General features: G+C 31.9%; 1 protein-coding gene across 1 annotated transcript in view; it reads left to right on the top strand.

Moving 5' to 3' along the window:
- ROCK2 (Rho associated coiled-coil containing protein kinase 2) overlaps positions 1-22,477 on the top strand; it is a 206,317-nt gene that overhangs the window by 174,330 nt on the left and 9,510 nt on the right. The window contains exons 18-33 of the mRNA XM_077153221.1: positions 467-626; positions 2,819-2,979; positions 3,377-3,561; positions 8,597-8,666; positions 9,843-9,946; positions 10,109-10,295; positions 12,540-12,633; positions 12,723-12,817; positions 13,314-13,493; positions 13,681-13,849; positions 16,086-16,156; positions 17,453-17,541; positions 17,878-17,956; positions 18,977-19,238; positions 19,322-19,535; positions 20,511-20,685. Of these exons, the coding sequence (XP_077009336.1) occupies positions 467-626; positions 2,819-2,979; positions 3,377-3,561; positions 8,597-8,666; positions 9,843-9,946; positions 10,109-10,295; positions 12,540-12,633; positions 12,723-12,817; positions 13,314-13,493; positions 13,681-13,849; positions 16,086-16,156; positions 17,453-17,541; positions 17,878-17,956; positions 18,977-19,238; positions 19,322-19,535; positions 20,511-20,526 (2,136 nt within the window). The 3' untranslated portion in view covers positions 20,527-20,685. The remainder of the gene's footprint in view (positions 1-466; positions 627-2,818; positions 2,980-3,376; positions 3,562-8,596; positions 8,667-9,842; positions 9,947-10,108; positions 10,296-12,539; positions 12,634-12,722; positions 12,818-13,313; positions 13,494-13,680; positions 13,850-16,085; positions 16,157-17,452; positions 17,542-17,877; positions 17,957-18,976; positions 19,239-19,321; positions 19,536-20,510; positions 20,686-22,477) is intronic.

The following is a 22,477-nucleotide window of genomic DNA, read 5'->3' as shown; positions in this document are numbered from 1 at the left end:
TGTAAAAATAATAATATAGAAAGAGAAGAGACATTATGGTTAAAGAACATCACCTCCGAGTAGCAACAGCATTTAAGGAAGAAGCTGGGGGAAACTTCACAAGCAACAGAAAAATTAAGAGGATGGGGAGAACCATGTATCAGGTGTGCCAGGGGCAGCAGTGAGTTTCAGTTAGATGAAGACTTAAGATGCCTATTGAATTTGATATTGCAAATAGTACCTTATTGAGATGAAAAAGTTCTCAGAACTGTATGGCTGAGGTGGGGGATGGTTACAGTGGAATAATGAGTAGGAAATGAAGAATTAGAGAGAATACATAGATTACTGTTATAAGAAGTTTGGTGAAGAGGGAAGAGAAGGTATTGAACAATCTTATTAATATGTCTGTTTAAAAAACAATTTAGAAAAAATTTGAAATTATAAGCTAGTCTTTTTAGTTGATAGCCGCTATTATAAATCTTAATAGGAAAAGAGCAATATGGAAATAGATATGACATACCAACTAAAAGTGATACAGCAGAGCTTAGAACAAGAAGAAGCGGAACATAAGGCCACAAAAGCACGGCTAGCAGATAAAAATAAGATCTATGAATCCATTGAAGAAGCTAAATCAGAAGCCATGAAAGGTATGCATTTTTACTAAAATCTGAATCTGTATTCAAATCTTTGGTTTTGAAAAACATTTGTTTATATTTTATTGCCAAATATTAGAAGGAAAAACTACATTAAGGAAACTTTGCATGTGTGTGTATATATATATATACTTTTTCCTTTATAGCAACAATCCTTGCTAATATAAGTTAAGGCCCAAACACAAAAAGTGTTCACCCAGATTTTTAGATCAGAGAGAAACAAATATTTCAATGGCAGCCCTTATTACAGTCATATAAAATATGAAGTTTTAAACATAACTACTCAGATTTTTGGAATATACTCTTTTTGTAGCATTTAGTATAGTTTCACACTTTATTGGGTCATGTTGCAAAATTCTTATACCTTGCAGGTTTATACAAGATAGAGATTTTAAAAATAAGAGTGGCCTAACTAGAATTAGAATGTCACTTTGCTGAATAGTTGGAACTCTGGCATGATAATGATTTTAGGCTGATACATCAAAGCCATACAATACTAATGAATTTAGGATTTAAAAAAAAAACAGTTAGCTTTTGTACAGACCAGCCTATATCTTGGAAATATCTTAGCATAATTTCTTGTGTTCTGAACTGACTGTTTATAATTGCAGATTCAAAATTCCAAAGGAAATCAGTACATTAAAGTATGCTTGTGAAATGTTCATAAAATTTTTGAAGAGAAATTGTGTTTTATACTGAAGCATAACATTTGGGAATAACTTAGCAAAGAAAAAAATCCTTTTAATTACTGCAGGTGGTTAAAAGGAAATATTTTTGTTAAAATCAGTTTAGTTTAAGGCACTCATTCAGGGTGATAGAAGATGAAAAATGTTTGCTTTTATTTAGAAAAATCCAGTTGGAAGAGAGGAAGCTAATAGACCATGTTTTTTTGTTCTCTGCCTAGAGAACAATGTTGGATTTTCCTTTTATTGAGATACAATTTATTTGCTGTAAAATGCAAAAAGTTTTGACATTTGTAGTACAGTTATTCAACCACCTTCCAAAATAAGATACAGAATATTTCTATCACCTCAATAATTCCCTCATGCCTCATTTTATTTTCTGTACCATTATGGTGACTTTTTTTAAAATAATGAGCACATTTGTTTGTAGGGTATTCTCTGAATTGTTGAAGCTGAACCAATTAAGTATAATGACTGCCATTTTTTTCCAAAATATTTCTTATAAGAGAGATGATGATTTCCATATTTTAGTCATAAATATATACAAAACTTTGAAATATTACATATGATAGTCAAATCCAGATCTAAAGTTGGAAGAATCATAGGTTTGTTGTGAAAACCAAGTATAGTTTTCAATACATGTAAATATATTTAGTTTTTACATACATATAGTTTTACATACATATAGTTTAAATACATATAGTTTTTAATACATGTAAAATATTAAAAATGTTAGTTATTTTAGTATATAGAGAATAGTTTTGTTTTTCCACAACAATACTGTGAGTATTTTCTTAGATCATTAAAAATTCTTTAAATGATGAGTACTAATCAGGTAGTTGCCATATGCCAGCCATTTAACTGCTACGCATAGATTAACTCATAGTCTTCATAGCATTCTTATAAGGAAAGGGTAGGCACTGTTATCCTTATTTTGGAGATGAGGAATCGGAGGCCCGGAGAGGTTAATTAACAGCCCAAGTTCAAATAACCAGTAAGTGCCAAAGCCAGGATTTAAACTCAGGCAATTTTGTTCCAAAGTCCTGTCCTTTATCACCTCCCTAACAGGTAATTTCTAACATCTGCATAAATAATCTGTTAATTTGGAAAGAACTGTGAAAATCAGAGAATCTGCCTGGAATGTTTTAAGGTAATAGTAACACTGAGAGACACAGAGTAGCAGGGAAACAAATCATTTAAAAGACATAACATCTTATACAACTATAAATAAAGGCAGAACTCTCTTGCTTCCATTAGAACAAATGTAATATTTAAAGTGTCATAGAATTTTGTACCCTATAAATAAAACTTCTAATTTTAAAGCCTGAAATTCTTGACATTTCAAATGCGTTGAGAAAAGTGATTAAAATATTAAATTAGGAATTAACAAAAATATTTTAACACAGCACCATTTTACTATCACTTTTATTAGTTCTGTGTCATGTATTTGATATGCTTCTTTTGTTTGTGAATTCATGGTTATATCTACTTTTGTTGCTATAGAAATGGAGAAGAAGCTTTTAGAGGAAAGGACCTTAAAACAAAAAGTGGAGAACCTGTTGCTGGAAGCTGAGAAAAGATGCTCTATATTAGACTGTGACCTCAAGCAGTCACAGCAGAAAATAAATGAGCTTCTTAAACAGAAAGATGTGCTCAATGAGGATGTAAGACATTTACTAACAAATAGTATTAGATTGCTTTATGAATTAATAATAAGCTGTATTTGTAAAGGTCCAATGATGGTTTCAAAATTATAAAATATTTTGTACAAAATAGTATTCTAGAAACTATTTAAGGTGATAAACTAAATGAATCACCTTTTAGTTTTATTTTATTTTTAAAATATATTCTTAACACTCTCAGAAATACAGAAGAAAAATTTACTGTAAAATGTATATTTACTTTTGATCTTACCTAAAAGGTCAAGAAGTGATGAAGTACATATTTAATAACTGCTTGAGGGCAAAATCTATTTTACATAACCATGTTTGCTTCTAGCTTCATTAATAAGAAAAATCAAAATAACTACCATACGTATTAAGTGCCCAATTTATTTTTTAGGTTAGAAACTTGACATTAAAAATAGAGCAGGAAACTCAGAAGCGCTGTCTTACACAAAATGACTTGAAGATGCAAACACAGCAAGTTAACACATTAAAAATGTCAGAAAAGCAATTAAAACAAGAAAATAATCATCTCATGGAAATGAAAATGAGCTTGGAAAAACAAAATGCTGAACTTCGAAAGTAAGTTAACTGGTTGAAGAGAAAATTTTATTATTATGCATGTGTAAATTTTTTTTATTTTGGTTTATCTGGAAATTTTCTTTGACCATTTTACCTGAGCTTGGAAGAGTAAAATATTTCGTTTTGGAAAAACAAAGCAAAAACAATAAATGAAAACAAGTTAAGTGGTCAAGAGAAAATTTTACTAATATGCACTATTATGTGTGTGTAAATTATTTTAATTTGGGTTTATCTAGGAATTTTCTTTGACCATTTTTTCCCTTTCTATACAAGAAACATATTGAGTGCTACTGTTGTCCTTTAAGAAGATATTTGCTTCCCCAACAATGCTTTATTGCTGCCACCTTATTATAGTGATAGAAAAACTACTGGAGCAGAAGATGTCTGGGTTTTCATTCCTGTTCTTAAGATTTTTCATCAGGATTGTTACTCGAGCTTATTGTCCCTGCATGGTTTATTCCTTTAGTTTCTGATATTTAGAAGTGGTTGTCTGTGAAGCAAATACCATATAAATTATTAACCATTTTATAGGATATACTATAGCACTCTATTTACTCAGAAAATGGAAAACATTGTTGAAAATACAGTTAAAATATATAGTACGGTTAAAGTTTGACATATTCAGTCTTTTAATAGTATAATTATTTCTTCCCAACCATGACCAAAGGATGTTTTGGATCCTACTTATTTGGAACGAGGCAGTGTTGTAGAATGAAGGAGTATAGGCTTTGGAGTCAGAAGACTGAGGTTTGAATACCAGTTCCTTTACTTACTAGATGTTCAGCATTGGCCAAAGTGTTTAACCTCTCTGAGCCTCTTATCACTTGCAGAAGGAAGAATGAATAGCTCCTTATTAAGGATTTTGTGTAAAAGATAATACATTTATTTAGAGCATCTAGCACACAATAAAGGTTAGGTACTATTACTGCCGCTACTATTATTATGACTTTACTAGTCCTACTACTACTGCTAAGACTCCTCTACAATTATCACTGCTAATTGCCTGCTTTTTACAAACCTGAAACACATCAGTAAGATTGACAAACACTACCTCCGAAAGGTTGTTCATAATATTCAAAGTGGACCTTGTTCTTTTTGCTGATTTATTGCTTGCTATCACTAGGGTAAGCCTAGACTCTCTAAACTTGAGGAAGTATACTGAAGTCTCTGGTATACCTTCAGTATACTCTACTGAAGAGTTTATACTCTGGACATGAACAATATAACCAGAGATATTAGTATTCTTTTTTGGTGGAAAATGATACAAGTACAATTCAAATTTAAACATTAAGGAAATTTATTGAAAGGATATTTATGGAACTGCACTGTTGTAGTCAATGGCCACATACCTTTTTAAATTTAAATTTAATTAGAATTAAAAACACACTGCGCAGTCACGCTAGTCACATTGCACATTCAGTAGGCACATGTAGCTAATGGCTATCATATGTCTGGTAGTGGAAATACAGAATATTTTCATCATCCTAGAAAACTATTTTGGACAACACTGTATTAGAGAAACACTTTACAGAAAGAACAGGGAATACAGCTCAATTTTTAAAATTTTAAATTTAGAACCAGAACTGAAACAGTATTCAGATGTCTTTGTCTTATCTTTGTTTTTATTTTCTGCACATTAGCTTTATTCTGCCTCATTTTAGGTTAGTTCTTTAGTTTAACCAAAACTTGGCCATTAACAACTCTAGAGGTATGTCTTACAGCTTCATTTACTTGGAAAGTCCCTGATTCAACTCTTCTGGATTCCACATTCAGAAAAACTTTCTGTAAAAAGCCTTTTTAAAAAGTTTTCAGCAAGTTTACAGCTTTCATAAAGGCACTTCTATGTATCTTAGGTTGTAGTGTCCACAGCTTTAAAAACCACTTGACAAAATGCTCTTCATATGTATTTGTATGAAAGCAAGAGCTAGTTTAAAGTCTATATTGTGTTTCCTCCTCTGTTCTAAGAATTTTGTATATACCTAATTTATAATACTTATTTTCTTTATAAGTGCACATGGGTCTGTTTTTTATCTTAACCACCTCATAGATTATAACCTCATTGAAGGGCAAGAATCATTTTATCTGTATTTTGCTACATTAGTATTTTGTACATAGTACATTCCCAGTAAATGTTGCATGAATGAATATTTACTTATTATATGGAAGGTATTGCAGTAGTCATTAGGGAGATGTAAAGAGAATCATATCTACTTCCTACCCTTAAAATGTTTGCTACCATTTTATCAGAAAATGTTCATTAGGGGGAGGTAAGACGGGTACATAAATAATTGGAATGCAAGGTAAAAAGTGATACATGCAATGGAAATTTATGTAAGAAGTACTATATAGGTTTCTATTTATAAATGGCCAAAAGATATATATCTTCTTCTTTCCAAGATGCCAGTACAACTCTAATTAAAGCATTATTAACATGTATAAACCCACAGCAAGAATGAGAATGGGTTGGAGGTCCTTTAGCAAATGAGATAATGTCAAATGGATGGAAACTTAGTATCTGATTAAGTACAGCAGAAGAAACAACAGCCAACAGTATATATATATAAAGTAGGATGTACATGAGGGGGCAAAAAACACATTTGTGTGTCAGACCTCCAGAGGGGCTGGATGTAATGCTGAAAATGGATTTGTAAATGGAACAGTCTGTCAATCATACTCTACTGCCACCCCTTCTAGAAATGTCTATGGCTAGGCACCTATCACAAATGGTTTCTACCAGAGTATTCCCCTCTAAAGAAATTGAGTCAGCAGCTCAGAGTAAAGCCACCTGCATTCTGGCATTTAGAGGTCTTCATGCTTAATGTTGACTTTTTAGTCTCCTTTCTTAAACTGAAGCTTGCCGGTTTGAAAACCTCTCCCACATGCATAACGATTAAAATCTCCCTTGCTTACTTTGTAAATGAATGGCCAGATGTCACTAGACATTTGAGGAAAGCCTGCAATATAAAAGGGGGAAAAAAAGTATTCCCAGAGGAAATATCTATCACAGACCAGAACAGAAGTTTATAAACATAAAAATACAAACAAAAAAAACCTCTACTAGTACTAATTAGTATTGGTCAAAGAACCAGATGCAATGTAAAAAGGATAGCCAGAACAGGAAAGAGCTCTTAAAGATTAAAAACCACTTCCAATTTAAATATATTAGAAGGATTTAATGAAAAAGTAAAAATAAAATTCACAAAATGTAGAACAAGAGGTCTCTGACATGGAAAACATGAGAGAAAAATGAGATATACAGAGTAGACTGTCCAGGCTAATAAAAATTCCAGAGACAACAAAAAATCAAGGGAAGAAATTAATGAATAATAGAAAAGAATTTCTCATAGGTAAGTCTTTAGATTGAGGGGACCCTGCAGAATGAATGAAAAGACCCACATCTACACTTGTGCTCAAGAAACTTCAAAACACAAAGGAAAAAGAAGAGGAGTGTTACAAATCTCATCTAAAAATCTGCAATAGGAAATGGTGGTATAATTATATAGCTTAGACTACTGATGTAGATATATTAGGATTTGGAGAGAAGTCAGAGATGGTAAGAGCTAAATTATCAAGTCTGGCAGAAGGGAATTCTGGAGTTATGTCTAAACTTTATACTTCAAGAAATACCTGAGATATGATGGTAACCGTGGAAATATGGAAATTAATCAAAATGATTTCCTCTAGGGGAGTAGAAATGGGGGTGATGTGGTGTGAGGGTGGAAAGTATAGATAAGGAGATTGCTACTTTTATTACAATTCCTTCTTTGCTGTTCTGGCTATTGTTTGCTTGTATTATGTGGTTCTTTCTGTAAAGTATTTTTTCCTTATAAATGTTAGGTTTTTTTTTACATGGGCAGGCACCGGGAATCGAACCCGGGTCCTCGGGCATGGCAGGCAAGCATTCTTGCCTGCTGAGCCACCGTGGCCCGCCCATAGATGTTAGGTTTTTGCAGTTGAATACAAATGTACATAATGTACAAACTGAAAGATAGCGTGATTAAATTATTTGATCTCTTTGTGTCTTTCTAACCATGTACATTTTAAAAATACCCAAGTATTCACATATTTTCTCTGAAGAAACTTGGTAAAAAAATAAAGAGAAAAAAGTAAAAATAAAAATAAATAAAAAGAAACAATGCAAGTTCCCTTATATGTATGCAGGCATGGTTTTTCTCTCTAGAGGTAACATCTCTTGAGAGTTTATTGTTTATTTGTCCCTTTTCTATGCCTGTACCTATACATCTGTACAAATGTGTATAGGGTTGGATAGATTTTATGTTGTTTTTGTTTCTTTGTTTTTTGGCTTTTAATTGTTTACATAGATTATGTTTTCCAGCTTGCCTTCTTCCCTTAACTTTGATTTAGAATAATGGTAATTTTTATTTTTTTAATAAGCATGGAAGTTAATTTATCGTATCAGCCCAGCTTTTGAAATGGGTTGTAAGGTTTGTTTCTTTCTGTTTGTTTTATTTTATTTTTGTTTATTTATTTTTTGCATGGGCAGGCACCGGGAATAGGACCCCAGTCTCTGGCATGGCAGTTGAGAATTCTGCCACTGAGCCACCGTCGTACCACCCTCTGATTATTTTATTTTATAGTATATTATGTTGTATGTTATGTTATTTTATTTCTTTATTGAGGATTAACATGATACAGAAAAACAGACAAATCATAGGTGTGGAGCTCAGTGAATTTTTACAAAGTGAACAAACCTGTGTCATCACCATCCTTATCTAGACATAAACTTCAGCACTGTATGTCTTCCCTTATGCCTCTCCCTCCTAATCATTACACTTGAGACAGCATAGAACATGTGTTTAAGACTCAGTTTTGTTTGTTAACAAGCCTTTGTCATCTCAGCACCTATTTATACTCTAACTTACAAATTATCAAAAGCCCCAGAGATTTTATATTTATGTAAATGATTTGACCTCATGAATTCTTTGAAAGGGTTACCCAGACCACACTTGGAGAGAACTGCTGGTTTATTTTCTGTAAAATTTATTTAAGTCTTTTTTTTCAATGTCTCCAACAGAGAACGTCAGGATGCAGATGGACAAATGAAAGAGCTCCAAGATCAGCTTGAAGCTGAGCAGTATTTCTCAGTAAGTGCCAGATGCATTAATTTGAAAATTACTATATTTATAGAGTATGTTTTTCTGGCTGCGGAACCAGAATGAATCTTAAGTCAGACTTATGCATCAAAGTTATTGGAGAAGCTTTTTTAAAATATCCTTCTTCCTAGGCCTTCAACCAGCATTAGCAAATTGGAATCTCTGAAACTTGAGCCAGAGAACATTTCTTTTTGTTTTATGTAGTTTTAAACTCACTAAGTAATTTTGATGTGTTGGTCCACAGATTTACATTTGGAACCACTGAACTAGGCTTTTGAAAAAACTTTCCAATTACTCTCAGGACAAAAGACTACTAACTCACAAAAAGTTCAGTTTCAAACTGAACTTTTCTTCTACATTAAAAGCCCCAAGTAAATGGCAAACTTTTTTCCCCAAACATTTATCAATTCATCATTTAATATGAAACAACCTACTCCCACTCCTAAACCACCCCCCCCCCCCCCCCCCCCCGGAAAAAAAGAAGTATTATGTTGCATTTTCTATTGTCCTTAAAACAGTTTCATACCATAAATACCAGAGCTCTGGATGGAACATTTTGTACCACATAGTTCATTTAAAAAAGAGCAGCTGGGCAAAAGAGTATTGATTGTTTAACAGAAATTCATTATCATTGGTAGAAAAATAAGTCTGTGCATATCTATTCCTTATAAAGTTTATTAAGCATTGTTTATTGAGGAAGAATATATTTTGATAACGAAAGAAATAAAATTGTAACAAAATTGTTATTTTCACATTTGTACTTTTTTGAAATCAGTTTTAAAATATGAAGTAGAAACTGTCACCTCTGTTGCATTGATTTAAGCCACCAAAATTTTGTCTAAATTAATATTTTTCCTTGCTTCTTCATCCATCTTTATCATTGTGCCATTCATTAAGAAACCTCACTGTGATCTCCAGTTGAAAATGGTCTTGTCAAAAACATTTATTTTTTAAAAGATTTTTCAAAAATCTTCTGTATTATTAGGTGAACTTGAGTTAATCAGTTGATTATTCCAAAAAAAAAAAAAGGTCGTTTAACTATTTGCTCAGGAGCTCAATTTTAAGAAAACATTTAACTTTATTTTTTTGTCTTGATAGGTTTTGAATATAAAAAATAGTATTCCTGATGATGATACTGTTTTACATTTATTTTATTTTGCTATTTAGACCCTCTATAAAACTCAGGTTAGGGAACTTAAAGAAGAATGTGAAGAAAAGACCAAACTTTGTAAAGATTTACAGCAGAAGAAACAAGAATTACAGGATGAAAGGTAAGGACATGACCCTGTGTTTTTTGTTTAAAAATACATATCTTGTTCTTAGAACAATACCTGGTATGCAGCAAATGAATATTTGTTATTGAAGTGAATTAGAGAAAACTTTGATTTCATGGTGAAAATTGAAAATTAAAATTAATTATCTTTAAAATATAGGGACTCCTTGGCTGCCCAACTGGAGATCACCTTGACCAAAGCAGATTCTGAGCAGCTGGCTCGTTCAATTGCTGAAGAACAATATTCTGACTTAGAGAAAGAGAAAATCATGAAAGAGCTGGAGATTAAAGAGATGATGGCTAGACATAAACAGGAGCTTACTGAAAAAGATGCTACAATTGCATCTGTGAGTAAAATTCTTGGTGCTTTTAAAATTACAATTAAATTATTTTACTATAAATCTTTATAGAAGCACTAAAAACGTTTTACCAATCTAAATGAAAAATCATATGGGCTAGCTACAGGATTTTTCATCCAGTTAACCATCATCTTCTCAGTGTTGTTCTTGTGTTAGCTCAAAAAGGAACTATTTCTGATGGCTTCACCTATAAGTAAATTGAAGGTTAAAGGACTAAGTGTGAGAATAACAAAAGCAGAAAACATTTTAAGCCATTTCTTTTTCTGTTTACAAAATGCTTAGTCCAAAAGAATCTTGAAACTACCATAAGATTGTCAGTTATATAGAAATTGGTGAAAATTACAATAAAAATTTCAAAGAAAAGTAAAATATCAAATAGTTGGGTTTGTTAGTCATTATAAATTTTTTTTCCTAGCCCTACAACTTTGATTGTCAGAAGACTTTCAAATGGATTTGTTTCTTTCTTAAGAATTTTAATGTTACCATTGTCATTCTGAGGTTAGTCATTATTTTATTGAAAAGGATGATTCAACATGAGGAAATGTATCGTGTAATTTATACAGGAGAAACATATTATGTTAATCTTAATAAACATAGGAAAAACATTTCATGAAATGCAGCATTCATATCTGTTTAAATTTTTTAGGGAGCTAGAAATAGGAGGAAACTTCCATAACTTGGTATCCAGCAAAACCAATGTTCAATACCATAGTTAATGGGGAAGCATGATTATAAACTTCTGAAATAGGTCAATAATGTTACTGGACATAAAATCACTATGTGAAAATAAATATAATATTCCTGTGCAAAAAAATATATATATAGTGTTATAAGTAAATCATCCCCCTCATAGTAGCAACAAAAGGGATTGGGAAAAACTATAAGATGTGATAATAACATAAAAAGAACAAAAAAAAGAACAAAAAGACATAAACTGTTTATGGGTTGAAAGAATATTGAAGAGATTTGGGTTCTGTCTAAATAAAAATTTAGGACAGTGCAGCGGTGGCTCAGTGGCAGAATTCTTGCCTGCCATGCCAGAGACCTGGGTTAGATTCCTGGTGCCTGCCCATGCAAAAACAAAAACAAAAACCCAGTAAGAAAAAGTTAAATAATGCAAAAGAAAAATTGCCCCCCACTCGCCCTCAAAAAAGACAATTTTTAAAAGAAAATTTAAATATTAGCACCAGGGCTTAACTTTTCAACTCTACACAGCAAAAGCTTGGATAAAATGACTTTGAAGTACCACCTTATACCCATTACATTGGCAAAAATTTAGTATCTGACGATTTGAGATGTTTGAAGGATGTCTGGAAAAGTGTTATGTGCTACTACGGAAAGTGGGAATTTAATATAGTATAGTACACCATGGCAATTTCCAGTAAATTTTAAATACTGATTTAATCCAGTCTAAAGAAATCCTACTTTAAGATAAAAGTGCTAGAGAAACTCAAGCATGATACTCGTAGTAGCTTAAATGTTTGTAACAGCAAAAACTTGTCTGTTAATAGATTGATGAATGGATAAATTAAATATGGCAAGAGATGGAACTATAGTACATCAATTGAAATGAACTAGTTAGATCTTTGTGTCTATCAGCAAGGGTAATTCTTAACATAATGTGGGATAAAAGAAATTACAGAGAGATAAACGCAGTCTGATGCTATTTATGGAAAATTTTAATTCACAGAAAACCTATTGTGTTCAATGTGTGATTTCGTATGTATATAGTAAAAGTACAAAATCATGGATGGGAAGGATGAATACATAATTCATAATAAAAGTTTCTTCAGGAAAGAAGAATGGCAATAGGATTTGGAGGGAACACAAAGGAGTATCAACTTCATCAATAAAACTTTTTTATTGTAAAACAATATTTTAAAAGAAATTGACAGTGTCAAAGTGAGTTTACTTTGCATATTGGGCATACAGGGCTTTATTACAGTATTTGATTTTTTTCTCATTAAAGATAACTGCTAAGGGTTTATGAGAGAAGGGCATTTTGTTGGCTTCCCAGGGTATATACCAAGTCTGTTGTAGTTAGCAAAATTTTTTTATCAAGGGTTAAGTTTGGTAAGGTAGCATGGAAGCAAGAAGCATAGAGATAGATATAATTAGAAAACCAAGAGTTTTGGCAGCATTCTAGTATGTTTTCATTTTGAATTATTGCTTTTAATCATGGCTTAAATTTTGTAAATTAGAATGTGATATTCTTCCTCTTTCATTTCTTAGCTTGAAGAAACAAATAGGACACTAACTAGTGATGTTGCCAATCTTGCGAATGAGAAAGAAGAATTAAATAACAAACTGAAAGATGCTCAAGAGCGTATGTATCATTATGTATATCTTTAATATACTTGGTGTTTTGTGAGTGATTGTAGTTATCAATATGTTTTACATTTTTCCATGTTTCAGAGTTATCAAGGTTGAAAGATGAAGAGATAAGTGCAGCAGCTATTAAAGCACAATTTGAGAAACAGCTGTTAACAGAGAGAACACTCAAAACTCAAGTATGTGTATTAGATTCTAAGTATGATTTTGAATGCTATTTAGTTTGTATCTTTTACATTTTGTTTCTCACGTTACAGATTGGAAGCATTTGCAACTGAATCTTTCAGTGTTATAAACAATCAGTTATCTGGGAGAAATAAAATTTGATTAAACATTGTTTAATTCCGTGTTCATTAAAGTTTTTCTTAATTTTTCTATATATTATCACATTTCCTTCTCATTTTAATTGTAAGCCGATAACTTTTTCTACTTTTAAGAAATTGTCGATAATGACCATTTGCTGACATCCTGATAAATGTCAGTGTGAGAAGGTTGAAGATGATGAGTAATGAAGGAGGCGTATTATTTAAATAATACATTAAATGTTTTCCTTTTTGCCTTGTGAATAGGGAAGGAGATTCTTAGTGATTGAGTAATCTGCTATTGGTAAGTTACTGAGAAACCATTGAAATAATTTATTTTATTTATTTTCTTATTTATTTTTATGTTTTTAAGGCTGTGAATAAGTTAGCTGAGATTATGAATAGAAAAGAACCTGTCAAACGTGGTAGTGACACAGATGTTCGGAGAAAAGAGAAGGAGAATAGAAAGCTACATATGGAACTTAAATCTGAACGTGAAAAATTGACTCAGCAGATGATCAAGTATCAGAAAGAACTGAATGAAATGCAGGCCGTAAGAATATTTTTTGGATTCTAGATTGAAAACTTCTTTTTAAGAAGTAGAATATTTTCTTGTTACGTATTTCATTGGTTATAGAACATTTCACAAAAGTATTCCTTAATAATTATTAATCAAACTAAGTTAAGAAGCAAAATTGTGACATGTTTTATCCAGTTCATTTAACTTTAATTTCTTATAGCAAATAGCTGAGGAGAGCCAGATTCGAATAGAACTGCAGATGACCCTGGACAGTAAAGACAGTGACATTGAGCAGCTGCGGTCTCAACTCCAGGCCTTGCACATTGGTCTTGATAGTTCCAGCATAGGCAGTGGACCAGGCGATGCCGAGGCAGATGATGGGTTTCCAGGTACAAATTTGTTTTCAGCCATTGTGTATAATTTTAGTAAAAGCCTTTTGTCTTAAAAATAAATTAGTTGATTGTGTCTTAAGCCCTATGACTGACTTTGCTCCTGAGAGAAAATATTTGTCATTTCTTTAGAAAAACCTATTCCTTGGAGTCAGGATTCAAACATTTTAAACTTAACTGTATTTATTGATTTTGGACAAAATATTTCACTAAAAAATAAACAAAGGAAAGCTCCACATATTTGATTTAAAAAATTTAGCTTATTATATATTATAATAATTCTGTTTTATTTTCTCCTAACCTCTTTCTGCATTCTTACTTCCTTTTATGTTGGGTGTTTAGTTCATATCACTCAGTCACACACTATGGAATCCATGTCATTCACCTACCAACGTTCCTCTACTTCTCTCAATATTGCCACTAAGCCTTCCAGTTCTCACATGCTTGTTGACTCTGATTCTGACTCAGAAGAAGAATCCTTGCCTTACTTACCCATTTCATCGGAACCTAGTGGCACAGGTGATATCCTGTAAATCTTATTACCTTTGGGGTTTTTCCCACTCCCTAATTTCAGTCCTTTTGAAAAAAAACTTATAACATTAACTAATATTCACTAACTCTAACAACTTGCTACAGGCTCAGTTAAAAATGAACTGCTGCATGAACAAAGAATTTGTTTTCAAAGCATTTTCACACTGGATTGCCATTATAATTGTTAGATAATTTATTTTGCCAACTTTCAAGGAATGGAGCAGTGCCTTATGTTAGCTTAAGAGTTTATGATTTTCAACCTGAAGTAAAATTCTTTCTGAAGTTTCATATCAAGAGTGACAGTACAGGAAAGCAGATACAGGATGTGTTTAAGGTTTTATTGAACTTACATAGTCAACATTGTGTTAAGTCTTAGAAAGAAGTGCAAAACAATTCGGCCTGATCTTTCCCTAAAAGGGGTTATAGTTTAAATGAAGAAACCAGGTAGAAAAATACATGAAAAAAAGTCTAACAACAAGGTAGTATGAGAATAAGTACAAAAAATGTTTAATATAAATGCCATAGGAAATCAGTGTCTAATCAGTTAATGGAAAGTAAAATTCAGCCCCTTATTAATTGAATTCAAAGTAAAATAGCCAGAATTATTTACATTTGTCATCACAATTTCCAAGAGCATATTTCATATTTTTCTTGCATTTCAAAATAGTCAGGATATAACATGTTACGAAGTTGTTAAAATTGAAGTTATTTTAGATATTAGTCTTAGTCATTTCATTAGAGGTCATCTGATTTAGTCCCTTGAATTGATGTAGGATCATATCTCAACAGTGCCAGGTGATTGAACGTATGGGCTGTTTGTAAGGACAGCATTTTTGTTAATAATCAGAGGTTCTGGAAGGCTCTGGAGTGAGAGTGGCATCACTCTGTGATGTTTTGAGACTTCAGCTTTCTCATCTAAATTAATTAATTCCTGTTCTGTGGTGTTATTGTAAGGATCAAGGAGAATTTAGGTAAGGTACCTCACACAATTCAGACATACAGTAGATGTGAAATAAGTGGTAGCACTGTTACTATTAGAATAACTTCCCAAAATGCTTATTTCACTAAAAGACACTGAGCAAATGCTATAGAAACAAATTCCAATGATTCATTCAGTTTTCTTTGTTGAACTAAAATTTTATTGATTTTTTTTATATTTTGGAGATTAAAAATCTTTTGGTTATATTGCTACCATTTAACCAAATTTGATCTATAATTTAAACAATTGCATTTTATTATAGCCATTTTAAAAATTTGTTTTCCCTATACAATTAATTTCTCATTTGAAATATTTTCTTCTGGAGAAGATGTGCAGTGTTTCTATATTAGGCCTTCTTCCAGTGGAAAAAGATAAAGGGTTCTTAATGCAGGTGTACAGATGAGAGTTTGCTTTTTTGCAACTTTTCTGCTGAACTTTACAAATGCATGCATTTAATCAACAGGATATTTGACACCATAAAACTATAGAATATCTATTTCCAGTGTGATGTAGACTGGATTTTGTTTTGCATTGCATAACTTGCTTATACTGATCCTGTGTTATTGTACCCTGGTGTACAGTGAAGGGCTTATTTCATTTGTTTTGTAACTTTTATATTAAAATTCTGTTTTCCTCATTAGGAGAATTTTATATTAAAATTTTATTTTCCTCATTTGTCTTAGGAGAATTGTTATTATTTTCCTTAATTCTTCTGCTTATTTATAGAGTCAAGATTAGAAGGATGGCTTTCATTGCCTTTGCGAAATAACACTAAGAAATTTGGATGGGCTAAAAAAGTAAGTGCTACTTTTGAATATGGTTTTTTTTCTTTCCTCTTTTGTAGTTGAGGATATACATGACTAGAACTTTTAAACATATAAAACCTGTGTTCTAGTTTGCTAGCTGCCAGAATGCAATATACCAGAAACAGAATGGCTTTAAAAAGGGGGGATTTAATAAGTTGCTAATTTATAGTTCTAAGGCCAAGAAAATGTTCCAGTTGAAGCAAGTCTAGGGAAACGTCCAATCTAAGGCATCCAGGGAAAGATAACTTTGGTTCACGAAGGCCGATGAGGCTCAGGGTTTCTCTCTCAAGTGGAAGAGCACATGCTGAACACAGTCAGAATTTCTCTCTCAACTGGAAAGGCACATGGTGAACATGGTCAGGATTTCTCTCTCATCTGGAAGGGGCACATGGCAAACACGATGTCATCTGCTAGTTTCCTCTCCTGGTTTCCTGTTTTATGAGCTCCCTGGGAGGCATTTTCCTTCTTCATTTCCCAAGGTTGCTGGTTGGTGTTTCACGTGGCTGTGCTGTCCTGCTTTCTCAGAATCCCTCTCATTCTCCAAAATGTTTCCTCTTTTATAGGACTTCAGAAACTTCTCAAGACCCACCCAAATGAATGGAGACATGTTGTCACCTAATCCAGCCTAACAACCACCCTCGATTAAAACTCATCTCTAGGGAGATGATCTAATTACAGTTTCAAACATACAGTACTGAATAAGGGATTAGAAGAAATGGTTGCCTTTACAAAATGGGATTAGGATTAAAACATGGCTTTTCTAGGGTACATACATCATTTCAAACCAGCACAACCTGTTTACACTTTCTGATTTGAAATGGTGTGATTTTATTTATCTTAGTTGATCTTTTTAATCGTTAATGTGTTAATAATGGAGTAGGTTTTAGTATTAGGAAAACAAACCCATTGACCTTGGTGTTTTCTCTTTCAGTGGGAAAATAACTGAACATTTATTACTTTTTATATACCTATTTATTCCTTTTCTTCTGTTTCTATGATTGTTGATGTTATGTTAATTTTTAAATAAAGTTATTAATGCTTTACAATCTCAGTTAAATCAGTCCAAAAAGTTTGACTTCATTCCCTCCAATTTGCCTATTTAAAAATCTATAAACAAAATTTATTATTTTTTAAGAAAGACTTTTCCAAGGATACTTTAAGTTCATTTTAATTATTTTAGATATTTTTGGTGGGCTTTATTGCTAATATAGAATTTAATTTTCAAGGACAATAAAATATGTAATTCTCTTAATCATTATTTGATTCCTTCTCTTCCTCTTTTAACAGTATGTGATTGTAAGCAGTAAGAAGATTCTTTTCTATGACAGTGAACAAGATAAAGAGCAGTCTAATCCTTATATGGTTTTAGATATAGAGTAAGTGTTTTTATCAGAATATTTAGAAACTATACCTTTTCTCACCTTTTAAAGCATGATAAGAGAGTAATGTGACTTTTTCTGCCCAGTTAGTGCAATGTAAGGTTAGCTAAAACATCTCTTTCATGAGTCTTTAATATGTTATTTTCTGAAACTAATTAGAAAATGTTTGACATTAAGAATTTCTCAAAATCTCAAGGGATTATTAAGTTAATAGAACAAGATACCCTATGAGCTTTTAATGAGTCAAGATAGTTAACTTCTGACATAAGCATAGAATAAACTAATGTAATTTGATCTCTTGGTAATATTTTCTTTATTAAAAATCTTTTATAGCAAGTTATTTCATGTTCGACCGGTTACACAGACAGATGTATATAGAGCAGATGCTAAAGAAATTCCAAGGATATTCCAGGTAAACATAGTTACTTTTTTTTAATTGTTTTTGGATGTTGTTTTGTTATGTTTTTTTCACCATTGAAGGTTCTCATATGACATGACAGAAAACTCTGTTCTTAGGACTTTTTCATAACTTTCATGCTTATTTTGTTTCCTCTCTCCATTTTACTGTTAAAATCTGTACTTTGTGTATATCATGATTCTAGTATTTGCTATCTTTTTTCAAGATTGGTTGTTTTTTTTTTTTTAAAGCATGACCTTTCTCCTCCTGTCTTGGGTTTTATATTCAGTTCAACTCTCTAGAAAGTTTTCAAAAAGTCACTTCTAAAGTTAAATTTTTTATCTGGTTGCCCTTTTACTTCCAGTTGAAAGTGAAGCCAAGTTCTTCCCTTTAGTACTTCAATATTTCAGATTAGTCGCACCAACAACTAGCTGAATTCCTTCTGTGTAAAAGTCTTTGTGCTTGTTATACTGGTGCAGGTGTTGGCTGCCCTTGTTTTCTGGTTGCTTATGATGTTTATTTGGAGTACATTATATATCCTTTCATTCTTTTCTTTCTTCTTCAATTCTCCAAGTACAAGTCTTTTAAATTGAAACTGTGTTTTACAGCTTACACCCAGTTTTCTAATCTTAAGAATTATAAAATACCAATTAATATAATTGCTTCACCTCTCCAGGTGATTTTTTTGGACATTCCTCTCCCATCCACCCCCTCCTCCCACCCCTACCCCCGAAAAACTTTCTAATACCTATCAAGTGCAAATTTATCTTTTTTTGGTCTATTTTGATAATGATGCACATAGTAAGAGATTATGCCATAAATGAGGAGCCAACATTAGAGCAAGATTGATTCTTTTGAAATGTAAACCAAAATGACTAATGACTTCTCACATGCTCTTGATTAGGCAGACTGTTAATACATTTTCTTTTCATTGAATAATTTAAGTTAATTAGTTTTATTTAAGCTATCAAAATTGTTATCTATAAAAAAATAACATGTTTATTAATCATTCAATGTTCTTTTTGTTATTTCTAGATACTGTATGCCAATGAAGGAGAGAGTAAGAAGGAACAAGAATTTCCAGTGGAACCAGTGGGTGAAAAATCAAATTATATTTGCCACAAGGGACATGAATTTATTCCTACTCTTTATCATTTCCCAACTAACTGTGAGGCTTGTATGAAGCCACTTTGGCATATGTTTAAACCTCCTCCTGCTTTAGAGTGTCGTCGCTGCCATATTAAATGTCATAAAGATCACATGGACAAAAAAGAGGAGATTATAGCACCTTGCAAAGGTAAATAGTAAATTAATTACTTCAGCAGTATTTCTGTTCACGTCACTTTAGCACATTAATTTTTTTCGAATATTTCTTTATAGTGTATTATGATATTTCAACGGCAAAGAATCTATTGTTGTTAGCAAATTCCACAGAAGAGCAGCAAAAATGGGTTAGTCGGTTGGTGAAAAAGATACCTAAAAAGCCTCCAGCCCCAGACCCTTTTGCACGATCATCTCCTAGAACTTCAATGAAGATACAACAGAACCAGTCTGTTAGACGGCCAAGTCGACAGCTTGCTCCAAACAAACCAAGGTAATACATTAAAACTTGGTAAAAATTAAATTTTTTCTTATATTTTGCTATTTATATTCAAATGATGAGTTTTCCTAATTACTGTTTTCTTTTGCCTGATATTTTAATAAACTTTAAACCATGGAGTACCAGCTGTTTGAAATTATTTGAGTATGCATTTCTTATTCATTCATTTGGATGAATATAAACTTATTACTGAATCACATAGATATATTAAATTCAGCCACAGATATATAAAATATAAAGGGTTTGTTTTGCATTTTTGTGTATGTAATTGTAATATTTAGGATTCCATAAATTTTAGGATTCCATAAATATGCTGACTAATTTAGTAGATTGGATTAACATTGCATATAAACCTTTTTAGTGTCTGATACATATGTTGCATTTACTATTGCAAGACTTTTAAAATAATTTTCGATGGCTTGGGAGGCAGAATTAAAATCTTAAGTCTTAATTAAAATGTATAAGTTTAAAATAACTTCCTTACTTCTGTTTTAAAAAGCCATATAAGGCGGGCCACAGTGGCTCAGCAGACTTCTCGCCTGCCGTGCCAGAGACCCAGGTTCAATTCCTGGTGTCTGCCCATGCAGAAAAAAGCAATATAAACTGGCTTTACAAATGCAAATATTAATGGGTTTAATAATTTAATAATATATATTAAATATATTATAATATATTAATATTTATGGTAATTAAGATGGGAATTAGGTCAAGGATGATCATTATGCAACTTGGCAACTTTTCCAAGCTGATCTAAAAATAAACCATTTTCATAGGACCATTTGTATATGGCTACATTAAAGCAATTTAATTAAATTAGGTGAGAATTTTTTTCTTACTATCACATTTAGCCCACAAGCATTGATAATTATTGAAATGAACATGTGGATTTGGTTAGCTAAAGATGAAAAATATATACTTAGATCAGTAGTTTCCTCTAATTTCAGCTATCCTTTTTGTTCCCTAACACAGGACCTTCAGTATATGAATTATGATGTGCATTGGCTGTATTATCAGAAATCTTATCATTCTAACCACAAACATCTTATATGAAACTTTCTTGAAACTAATATCTCAAGGAAATAATTTAGAATGACAAAGGTAGAATGGTGTTTCAGCAGTGAAAATGTTGAATATTTTCTGTGAGGTATGATAAAGCTAAATATTATACAGTTAGTGATATATGATAGTAATTAAGCTGAAGAAACCCAGAGATCAGGAACACTGAAGGCCCTCATCCTGTGTGCCTTGTGCAGAACAGGATATATATATATATTCCCCCCTACCTTTGTGCTGTTTGTTTTATACTTTGGCAAATTAATGAGTTCACTACATATGAAAATATGGAATAAGTTTATTGAGCAATTTTCAGATCAAGTAAGATGTGCTTTCAATGTTACTTAATCTTTTCATGTACACTAACTTATAAATTTTTTCCTTCTCCCTCCTACATACAAAAAAAACAGCATTACAGGCATATGAAAGCACATTCACTTTGATTTTTGTTTTTAGTTCTGTCCTTCCCTTTGAATCATTCTTCATTAATTTTTCTATACCTTTTGTCATAGCAACAGTAGGTAATAGGACTTTCTTTCTCATTCCTATGTATGTAGATAAAACTGATTTCAAAACTGACTGTAAAATTTATAGGGTACTTTTGAGAAATTCTTCATCTAATATGCTCTTTGAAATTTTAAAATAGTAGTTTTGAATTTTATTATGCCTTTTCACATTATTTCCATTGTTTTTAACAGCTGAGTCTCTGTTGCTTCATTAACTCATAAAATTGTATTTGTACCTGTCTTTCATCCATCTAACCTACAGTTTGCATTCCATTTTGGGTGTCACATTTTAAGAGTAGCGTAGACAAACTGGAGAATGTAGAGAGGAGAATGACTTAGGAAGCAGTGGGATAGTTAAGTGTTACACAGTATTGGATGAGGAAACTAAGGGTATTTAGTCTGCTGAAGAAATTATATGGAAGGATAATAAGTAGCAATAAATAGTTAAAGAACTTTACTTGAAAGATATATTAGAAAAGAACCAATGAGAAAGGTACATTTTCAACTCAATAAAGGAAAAACTGTCAGGCAATTGGAAATTTTCAAAATTGGAAGAATTGACTGATTCTAGAAGTAGTGGGAATGCCTGTCCCCACAGGTGTGTATGTGATTAAGATGACTGCCTGGCAAGAATGCTATAGAGCAGCCATTCTCATTCTTTCACATGCATCTCCAAGCACATTGAGTAGCATGGCTTAAGAGACCAGTTGCTTGACCTTAACATTCTACTTGTTTACAACATATTCCTTTACAGATGAATAGAATGATTAAAGAATCATCTAAGAAAATCTAGGAAAAGAATTTTTGCTATACATTGAAAGCTAATGTCTAACTCTTCATTTGTGTTTATTTAATATTAGTTTGGCACTAATCAGTCTAGCTTTAGTTGACCTCTTTCACATGGTGTCTTTCTTAAAACATATTTGACTTTGTCTTTGTTAGTTATCATCAAGTGCATATATATATATATATATATATATACACACACACACACATGCACACACAGATGCACTAAAACATATGTCCATAAAATATTCACCTAATTTTTTTTTTAAATTTTTTTCTCAGTATTGTTCTTTCTTAGCAACTGTGCATTATTGCGTTGTTTCCTTTGGCTTATGTGACCTTCCTGGTTCTGATTCTTTCCTTAACTCTCTTTGTAGCACTTTTATTTTTCTGAAGGTAGTAAAGTGTTTTAAATTATTAGATAAGTGTCAGGTATTATCATCAAATAAAATAACATTTTTGAGTACTTATTATGGCCAAGCGTCTTCTAAGATCCCTACATGTGTTAATGTATTTATTCTTATGACCATCCTATTAAATAAGTAGCTAATTGTGCCTCCACTTAACAGATGAGAAACTAAGCCACGAAAA

This window comes from Tamandua tetradactyla, chromosome 3 (assembly GCF_023851605.1).
Source record: "Tamandua tetradactyla isolate mTamTet1 chromosome 3, mTamTet1.pri, whole genome shotgun sequence".
NCBI lineage: Eukaryota > Metazoa > Chordata > Mammalia > Pilosa > Myrmecophagidae > Tamandua > Tamandua tetradactyla.
The sequence above is the reverse complement of the archived record's forward strand: the minus strand, read 5'-3'. Positions and strand labels throughout refer to the sequence as shown.